At 39.3% G+C, this 10222-nt stretch overlaps 1 protein-coding gene across 1 annotated transcript; it reads right to left on the bottom strand.

Annotated features, from left to right (window-relative positions):
- Positions 1-637: 637 nt before the first annotated feature.
- On the bottom strand, positions 638-1408 carry LOC143610721 (MLP-like protein 43). The gene is made up of 2 exons (XM_077085119.1): positions 1191-1408; positions 638-1091 (listed from the first exon to the last, which is right to left on the bottom strand). The coding sequence occupies exons 1-2, from the start codon at positions 1375-1377 to the stop codon at positions 820-822; spliced, it is 459 nt and encodes a 152-aa protein (XP_076941234.1). The 5' UTR covers positions 1378-1408; the 3' UTR covers positions 638-819.
- Positions 1409-10222: the final 8814 nt, after the last annotated feature.

Consider the following 10222-nt stretch of genomic DNA (forward strand, 5'->3'; position numbering starts at 1 on the left):
ATTCAAGCAAGATTCCAGCCAATTTCCGGCCAAAATGTGTTTGTATATGTATAAAACTGAAAAATACATATAAAAATGTGTATGTGTATATATAAATCTGAAAATTATACATTAAAGTCCGATCTGATTAATCTCGATTAATCCCAACTAATCGCTAGTCCCCACCCCACCGCCAGACTAGCGACTAGCGATTTTTACAACACTAGATTCAAGATATATAAACAACAAATCAATAATATCACATGTGTAGAACGATGATAAATATACGTGCCTGCATTTAAAGGAGTAATTTTACAAGCCATTTTTATAGCATACACACAGAAGCAGTGATGTGTTCTGGCAAAAATCGACGGTTTCCGATCAAAATAAGTGGTTTCCGGCAATAGGCAATATTCAAGCAAGATTCCTGCCAGTTTCAGGCCAAAATGTGTTTGTGTATGTATAAAACTGAAAAATACATATAAAAATGTATACGTGCATATATAAAATTGAAAATTATACATTAAAGTCCGGTCCGGTTAATCTCATTTAATCCTAAATAATCGCTAGTCCCCACCCCACCGCCCGACTAGCGACTAGCGATTTTTACAACACTGGATTCAACGTATATAAACAACAAATCAATAATATCACACTGGAGAACGATGATAAATATACGCGCCTGCATGATATTAAAAGGAGTAATTTTACAAGCCATTTCTATAGCATACACACACAAGCAGGCATATATATCTGCCTGAACTTTATTCATTTATTCAGAAATCAAAATACACATTATTGAGAACTGCAGTTTCTTTGACATATCATCTTTGATTCGAACTATTTAGTACCGTTATGGGCATCCAAATGCTTAATAAGATCGCAAAGGTAATCCATCTCCGCAGTTGGATAGGGCACACTTGTGTCTAGCTTCTCAAACTCAAAGGTCCATGTAGCCACCTTCCCATCACCCTTTGGTTCAACATGAAATGTGTTTGTGAAGCTTTTGTATTTTCCATCCACAAGCTCTCCTCCAATTACCTTGAGCACAATCGTGTGGTTTTCTTCGTTCACCGATTCAATTATCTGTTTCGATGTTTGTTTCTTTCCCTCTTATTTTTTTTGCATTTAGAAACATGCACACAAATTATAATTAGTCGGTATATTGCATAAGGTTTGGGAAGAAATTAAACAAGTTTTGTTATACATACCGCTAGTGAAGTGCCAGGTGATGACTGATCCAACGGCCCCTCTCTCACCCTCATGCAACTCACAGTCATGAACCTTATCAGGGGCTATTGCAACCATCTCGTGTGGTTTGTGCCTGAGGAGATCATGGAAGACATCACCGCTCTTACTGATATTTACGTAACCAATTAACTTTCCTGAAAGAGCCATCTCTTATTGATACTCTCACAAAGGCCAAACAATTTTTAACAAGAAGTTTTGATGAGTTTATGGAAAATATAGGCAGACATATATGGCTTTATATAGAAAATTGACATGAATAGCATTCATTTGTGTTTACCAATTGTAGAAGTCAAATCACTCACTTATCCCAATTAAAATTTTTTACATGGTTAGGTGGTTTGGCAAAGTCACCTTATTATGGGTGCTTTTGGCAATCCCTTGCACAATTAATAGGCAGCACAATCACTATTGGGTTCGTAGGCCTCGTGTGGCGCGATTTATTATTTGAAGTTCAAAGGACAGGCGGGTGTAGAGTGGTCGGACCTAAGCACGGTCCGATTTGGATTTCTTGTTTATAAGATATAACCCTAGTAGTATCTCTATATATTTGATGTTTTGTACTTGTAATATTTGTCACTCAGAGCATGTTTGGGATTGAATTTGAAAAATGCTTATTGGCTTATTGGTGTTTTCAAAAAGCCAATAAGTTAAAATGTGTTTGGCAATCATAATTTTTTTAATTTTATTTTAGCTTTTTGAAAGGGTTAAAAAGCAATTTTCCAAAAGCCCAAAATCCTAGCTTTTCAAAATGGCTTTTTGAAAAAGCCAACAAGCATTTTTCAAACTCAAACCCAAACATGCTCTCAATAAAGAATACCTGGTTGTCACCTGTAGATGTAGGTCAGTTTAGATCGAACCACGTTAAATCCTCGTGTTCGTTTATTGCTTTTGTGTTTGTGTTCAGTTCCTATGTGCGTTTAATCCTAACAATCACATTAGGAAACACCATGTCGAGTCAGGATGGCAGTGAGAAGGTGACATAGCTGGACGACACCAACAGGAACACAACCCCTCTCAAGTCGTATCGTGATTTTTGAAATCCCAATCTGAAATTTCATCTGTTCATGAAATTTTTTTTTACGCATATCTACTTGTGTACACATTTAGAAGTGAAAAAAAAAACATACGAGCAAACTAGTTTAGTAATTTAATATGTATATAATATACACATTTTTATGTAAAAAATAAAATTTATTAAAACTATTAATAACCATTCATAGAAACATTAAACGATTTAAGATTGTTCTTTTTCTGTAATGTGAAATTTATATATATTAGTTTCATGACATGGAAAAACAAATCCTAGTGACTTTCGGTGAAGATGTTCAGTTGGTAGTGGAAATCCCATCCGTTATTTAGTGCATGCATGTGTTTTACATGTTCTAAGTGGAAAAACTTCTAAAATTAATAATATTAAGTCTTATTTAATAAAAATAATAATAAAAATAATAAAAACCAAAGTAATGAATTCTTATTTAAAAACATTATTGGAAATGAAAACGAATCCTTTTAAGGAATAATAATAGTAATAATAAAAAACAATGATAATAAAATTAGTGATAATCGTAAAATAAAAAAAAAATCTAAAAAGAAATATTCATAATTACAATATGATAAATCTTACTTTTTAAGTTTGCTTAAATTTTCTAAATATCTGTAGTTGATTAACTTTTAAATAATTAAGGGTGTCTTGACTGTCTTCCATGTGCGATTAATTCCTTTTAGCAGGAGGCATATATCCCCGCTGTTCGCTAATTTCTCTATTAATGACATCTTGGAGAATCATAAATTCACTATATCAGGAGCCTATCTCAACAGACGGTAGCCCAATCTATTATTGCAATCACGAGTTCGAGCATATGGAGGGCAAGAAATAACAAAACTTTCAATAGATCGTAATTACACCTTCAAGCAAAGTTGTGGAAGTGTTACGAAACAATTTGGTAATCAAGCAGAAGATCGATAAAGAGAAGAAGAAACTACTTAAGAGTATGCTTGTGACTGAGTTTGAAAAATGCTTAGTGGCTTATTGGTGTTTTCAAAAAGCCAATAAATCAAGATGTGTCTTGCAATCACAAAATTACTCAGAATTTTTTAGGGTTTATCTATTGTTTGTGTTTATTTTAATGACACTACTAGAAATCATTGCAGTTTACTACACATTATATCTAAATGTGCAGGGGCTGCTATGGAACCAACGGAATGTGTCATGGGCATATGAGTCATTTAGTATCTTTAATTTGGGTTTAAGTTGTTCAGGGTCAGTTTTATAATTATTGGTTAAGGTTTATATATTTTTTATGCTTATCTTAATGGCAACACATTATATTGTCACAAATGCGTAACAAACTGTATTTGCGACAAGCATATAATGGCGTAAATTAGTTAATCGAAAATCATTTAATACACATTTTCTACGCCATTTCCTAGCATTTTTGATGCACTTTTTACATAAAAATTGTTAGGGTTATTGTCAGTAGCGGATCCAGAAAAATTTATCACAGGGATCAGAAATTTTGAGGTCGATTGTTTACCGCTGAATACTAATTTTTTGGGTATCTTTGGGTTCGGGTCACATAAAAATAAACATAAAACAAAATTAAATTATAAATAAAAAACAAAATTGCGTCAATCGTGCGACGCATTGAGATCACAAGGGCCTAATTCGGTGCAAAAAACGCATCGATATATGACAAAGCTAAAAACTTATATATATATATATATATATATATATATATATATATATATATATATATAGGATCAGTTAATCGAAAATCATTTAATACATATTTTCTACGCCATTTCCTAGCATTTTTGATGCACTTTTTACATAAAAATTGTTAGGGTTATTGTCAGTAGCGGATCCAGAAAAATTTATCACAGGGGTCAGTAATTTTGAGGTAGATTGTTTACCGCTGAATACTAATTTTTTGGGTATCTTCGGGTACGGGTCACATAAAAATAAACATAAAACAAAATTAAATTATAAATAAAAAACAAAATTGCGTCAATCGTGCGACGCATTGAGACCACAAGGGCCTAATTCGGTGCAAAAAACGCATCGATATACATATGGCGATAAAAATATGAATAAACTTTATGTTAGTTATATAAACACAATGACAAAGCTAAAAACTTATATATATATATATGTATATATATATATATATGATCAGGATCATGTGAGAACTTTTTGGAAATTGAGAACTATGAGAACCATTTTGGACCACAAAAAAACCCAAAAATAAAAAAAATCATAAAACAAAAAAAAAACACAAAAATAAAAAAAGTAAAAAAACAAAGTTCTTATTTATCATACCGGTTTCTAAAAAAAAAACGTAAAAAAAAATTCTCGGTTTAGCTAAATTATACATATACATATATGTATAATATGTACATATATGTACACACATGTTTTTTTCCTATACACATATGTATAATTTAAGGTAAATGATAATGTACATATGTGTACATTACATAACTAGAGATTAAATGAAAGTATACATATGTGTATAGGTATAATACGAATTAAAAAGAAAAAAAATCGGTTTTTTTTATTATACATATATGTATAATATGTACACACATGTTTTTTCCTATACACATATGTATAATTTAAGGTAAATGATAATGTACATATGTGTATATTACGTAACTAGAGATTAAACGAAAGTATACATATGTGTATAGGTATAATACGAATTAAAAAGAAAAAACAAATTTTGGTTTTTTTTTAATGAAACCGGAATGAAATATAAGAATTTTGGTGTTTTTACTTTTTTAAAATTTTCGGTTTTGTTTGTTTTATAATTTTTTTAGAGGGGTTTTTTAGTGGTTCAAAATGGTTCTCAAAGTTCTCAATTTGCCAATGGTTCTCTTAGGATCCTTACCCTATATATATATATATATATATAATATTTTTATAAAAAATGGAAAATATAAAATAATAAATAACAAATCAAAGTTAAAGAAATCTAGTTAATTCAATCAGAAAAAGAAAATTAAAAAAAAGTATGCAGTAAAAATACTTTAAAATTATTTAAATCATATATCATTTATGACTTGTTATTAGATAGAAATAAATAAATTGAAAAAGAATAAGAAAATGTGCAGACAACGACAAAAATCAGTTAATAAAACATCAATTTTATCTATTTCTCTCCCCATATCCACTTCTCCGTTCCCGTGGCTCGGTGGCTGTTGTAACTCCAGACTCGCCGGAAATTTTTCCGACAGTGCTTATTCTTCTCCATTCTAACTTTTCTCCTTCTTCTTTTCTTAGCATTTCTCAGAGGTCGGTGTCAAAATTTTACAGGGGTCGATTAGGATTTTTTCGTATATATAACACTAATTATGTTTTTATCACTGGGTCGGCCGATACCCCTAGTCAAGCTATAGGTCCGCCCCTGGTTATCGTTACGAAAGGTTCAGGTTTTTGAGCATTGTATAATGGTTCGATGCTTTGTATTTGAAAAATTTACAGCTTATCAATAAGGCAAAGTCGATCAAGTTTGATCAAGAACCTATGTGCATTTCTTTAGATTTTTATGTTTCCCGATCGAATCCAGACCTTTAAATAGTTGGATTGTTTGTGAATAACGAAAGTACAAACCAAGATTCAAGCTGTAAACAAACAGCAGATTAATTACAACTATTATCAATACATATATGTCATGACAGCAAAGATCCATGTATGATATCAAAAGAAATTATTACAAGCCATTTCTAAAGCATACATGCACACATACAAGCAACATGTATGGCTTAACTTTATTCTTACCATAGGAGACTAAAACACACATCTTACAATAGGAAATTAAGACACTCATCATGCCTGTTGAAGAAACACTAAATGACCCCGGGCAGATTACGGATAATCTGGGGGTTAAATAGATGTTTCCCACGAGGGTTTAGACCCGGCAAAGATGGTTCTTCTGATAACCTGCAAAACAGACACCGTGAGCTCGTCACTGAGAAGGGGGGGGGGGGTACCTCCTTGTGACCACCCTCCGGCGTGAGAATCAGACTAGATTGCTCTTGAATATAAGTGTATATTAAGAGATTGCTAGAGCAGATATCAGGTATAAGATATAAGATACAAGATAAGATGAGATGATCATACCATTTGGGGTATTTATAGCCGAAGGTAGGTTTCCAAGAAGGTGTAGCCGGCTGAATAGTATTCCTGTTCTACCAACTGTGGCCTACGCACGTGCCATGCTGGTAGTTGGTGGGTAGGCAGCGGCCGACAGTGACCAGGCCTGCTGTGTACTATTCCTTTTCCACCAACTGCAGGCTATGCACGTGGTATGACAGGAGTTGGTGAGTAGGCAGCGGCTAATAGTGACCTACAGTACAAGAGCATGCTGCTCGCCATACTGTTGTCAATGAGCTGTCGTATCTCTGGTCAGATCTTTTGCCCATACCTCGTCAGGTACAGTACAAAAGATCCTCCAGTATCGTACGGACTGGCTCATTTGGGCGGGAGTATTCCCCCTCCCGCCTTTGTGCGGGATTGTTCCCGGCTTTGCTCATTCCTTCAGGTGACTACTGAATTATTGAGAGCTAAGTGCCTTGTGCGTGTAGCCTTGCTGCGCGGGTGGCCTTCCCTGATGGCTTGTATCTGCAGCTGCGGGAACAGGCGGAGTACTTCACCATTGGGAGGCATTTCCTGCGGGAACAGCTTGCGTACTGCGCGTAAGGACGTCAAGTCTCTGAGCATGGTGGGTCCTGCGGATCCAGTTGGTTTCTGCGCAGACGTCTCTCTTCAAGGTGAGTCCTGCGGGTCCAACTGGGCTCTGCTGGGACCTACCTCTTCAAGTCCCCCCAGTCCAATGTTCTTCTCATGAATGTTTAATAAGTGAGGTGAACTTTTGGACTTAAGCAAAGGGTTTTTGAAAAGGGTTTAGTTTTAAGGTTTTCCATGGGGATTCTTCCCGCGGAAGTCCTAATGTCACTTGCAGAAATTCCCGACTTTCCTGCTTGATCTTTGAGTATGATGCGGGTAGGTCTGTAACCTCCTCGCAAGTCAGGAGCGTTGAGTCCCACTTGTGTGGATTCTCCATGAGGTTTTGGTAGTTTTGAACATAGTGATCAATTATGTTAAAACCACCAATTCCATCTTGGAGCTTCAAACAATATAGTTCTCGACGTTCCTGCTATGCGGGGATGTTATTCCCGTTTCCGCAAGCATGGCCCAGAAGATCCTTCTTGCTTTCAATTCCCTGCGGAGCGCTAGGTATGTGAAGGGTTTTGCCTTGACACTGTACCCGCACTCGTCTTACGGTTACTTTACTTCCAAGGTATTCCTGGTGTTAATTCCCTGCGGGTGCTAAGTATGTGAAGGGTTTTGCCTTAACACTGTACCCGCACCCGTCTTATAGTTACTTGGTCGCCGAGGTATTCTTGGCTTCAACTCCCTGCCGGTTGCTAAGTATGTGAAGGGTTTTGCCTTAACACTGTACTCGCACCTGTCTTATAGTTTCTTGGTTGCCAAGGTAATGGGTATTTTCCCGCTTACTTTTGAATCTTTTTGAAATTTTGAAATTCGAAGAGTTGGTGAAAGGATAAGAACAGTCCAAACTGTTGAAACGTCGTCCGACGGTTTCTTCTGACTGTGTCAGGCGTGCAGGAAGTTATGGCGACGTGACAGTACATGGTCATTCCAGACGCTTTTTCAGGCGCGTGGGCGCGATTTTTCGGGCGCGTGGCCACTAAATTAATGGCACGCGTCCTTTCAACAGCTGTTGCCAGCTTGCACTTTGCCACGTGTCATAGTTTCATTGCACCTGTGATTTCTCTCTCTTCCGCATTAAATTCATCGCATTAATTGCGATGAGTATATAAAGGGGGAGAGGGTCCTTTGTAATTCACACTTTCACTCTTCTTGTAAACGATTTCCGGCGAATACTTTCTGCCAAGCATTCTCCTGAAATCATTCCTTTACCTCCAAACCATGTCTTCTACTCACGATTTCGAAGCTGCTGCCGAGGAATCTGACGTGCACGTCGAGATGCCGACGTCTACGTCTGATAAAGACGATAAGAGCACTGCTGGCGAATGCCAGTGTGCTCTTCCCACTGAGCTTTTTCAGTACATCGTCCGGAAGTTCATGCTCGAGCCGTTCGAGCCTGAGTTTCCGGAGCCACACCAGACGGTGTACGATGCCCCCAAGGGCAAGATAGGGGTGTACGCTGCATTCTTCGTTTATGGGAATCTCAGGTTCCCATTAACGAAGTTTGCATACCGTGTCTTGGAGAGGCACGGGGTGCATTTGACGGAGGTACACCCGATGGCGATCGCCAAGATCCGCCACTTTGAGTGGGTGTGCCTCATTCCGGGCGTGGAGCCCCATGTTGACCGGTTGATGACCTTCTATTCTTGGAGGTGCATCCAGGGGTGGTACACTTTGGTCAACCGGATCAAGGGGCTGAGGATCTGCGCAACCGAGCGCAGTCTTCGGTCGTGGAAGAGGGAGTTTTTTTATATCTCCGCTCGCGTCGTCCCGATAGCGATGACGTTTAAGAATGGGATAGCACTCCCCGCCCTTCACGCCCCAAACTACCAGGAGGCGGAATGGTTCGCCAAGATCTCCCGGATCCAGACTCCGGTGTACCGCTTTGCGGAGTCTGGGATGGTGATGCTTGGGATGAGCCGGGTGTGGAAGGAGGCGTCACAGGTTCCCATCGTCCTCGAATACGGTTTGAACTCTGTCCCTTACGATATGCTTTGTCTTATTTGTTTATATAGGTTTGTCTTCTAACTGTTTCTTTTATTTCAGAGGGGAACGACTTGCAGTCTCTCCTGCAGCCACGGGAGAGTGATGGTCCCGCTCGGATGGGTACTCGTGCTCTCGATGAGAACGAGTTGCCCATCTTGGAGCAAACGAGGGATCGGTTTGTGGAGGTCTACCCGCTAGGCCACCCTATTCTGAGCGCCACGCGGCCAGGTAAGGCGTTATTCAACCCTCGACCTCTCAATGCTGAAACCTCTGCTGGAATTCCTCTAATCTTGTCATCTTCTGATGAGGAATCCGCAGATGGTCCTCCGTTGGTGCGGAAGAAGAAGGCTGCCGGCGGGAAGGGGAAGGCGAAGGTTCCCTCCACTGCCGATCCGGTGCATCGGTCTGATTCAGAGACCGAAAGCGAGGAGGTGGCGGGGAACCCTGGTGGTGCTAAGACCACTGCTCCGGAGGCTGAGACGACCGTCACCTCCGAGCAGCCCAGGACAACGACGGTGAGCGGCGTGAAGAGGCCGGCTCCATCGGGTTCGTCCCCGCCTGTTCGCACTTTTAGGCTCAAGAAAACCCGTAAGTACAAACTTCCTTTACTTTTTAACTTCATATCTTTCCGCCATTATACTTATATCTTCTTTGTGCAGGCGTGGATGCTACCGCATTCCAGGGTGGAGCGGGGAGGAGCACCTCCGGACCCATGACGGTAGGCTTGGTCAACCTACCTGAGGCGATGAACCAGGCGGCTGTGCCTGCTTCAGTTGTTCAGTTGCTCACCCAGTTGAGCCAACTGTTCCAACTGTGATGACATCTCCGCCGGCTGTCAGTGCCATATTTACTGAATCTTTCACTGAGCCGGCGGTGACTATTTCTGCGGGTACTTCCGCAGCGTTGACCACGGTTGTGAGTTCACCTCCGGTGAGTTCACCTCCGTTGGTTTCTACCGCGGCGGCCTCTATGCCTCCTCCGACGTCGGCAGCTACGGCCGATCCTTCAGGTATGCTTGGGGCTTCTCGCCAACCTCTGCCTCCTTCCCATCTGCCTGACCTCTTGGATGGATTTCCCTTGGGTTCAGGTGATGGGTTTGGCGGCTATCGGCCTGTTGTCGACCCTACAGGTGCGTAGGGTTCTTTTGGCCTCTTTTTTTTTTTTTTTTTTTTTTTTTATATATCATCTTTTCCTAACTGCTTTTTGTTTTTTGCAGTGTCGGATTCCAATGAAGTGTATGTTCCACGATGGAACATCCGCCGAGGAACAACC

This window comes from Bidens hawaiensis, unplaced genomic scaffold, assembly GCF_021521415.1.
Source record: "Bidens hawaiensis isolate Kalapana, Puna unplaced genomic scaffold, B.hawaiensis_p1.1 tig00027589_1, whole genome shotgun sequence".
Taxonomy (NCBI): domain Eukaryota; kingdom Viridiplantae; phylum Streptophyta; class Magnoliopsida; order Asterales; family Asteraceae; genus Bidens; species Bidens hawaiensis.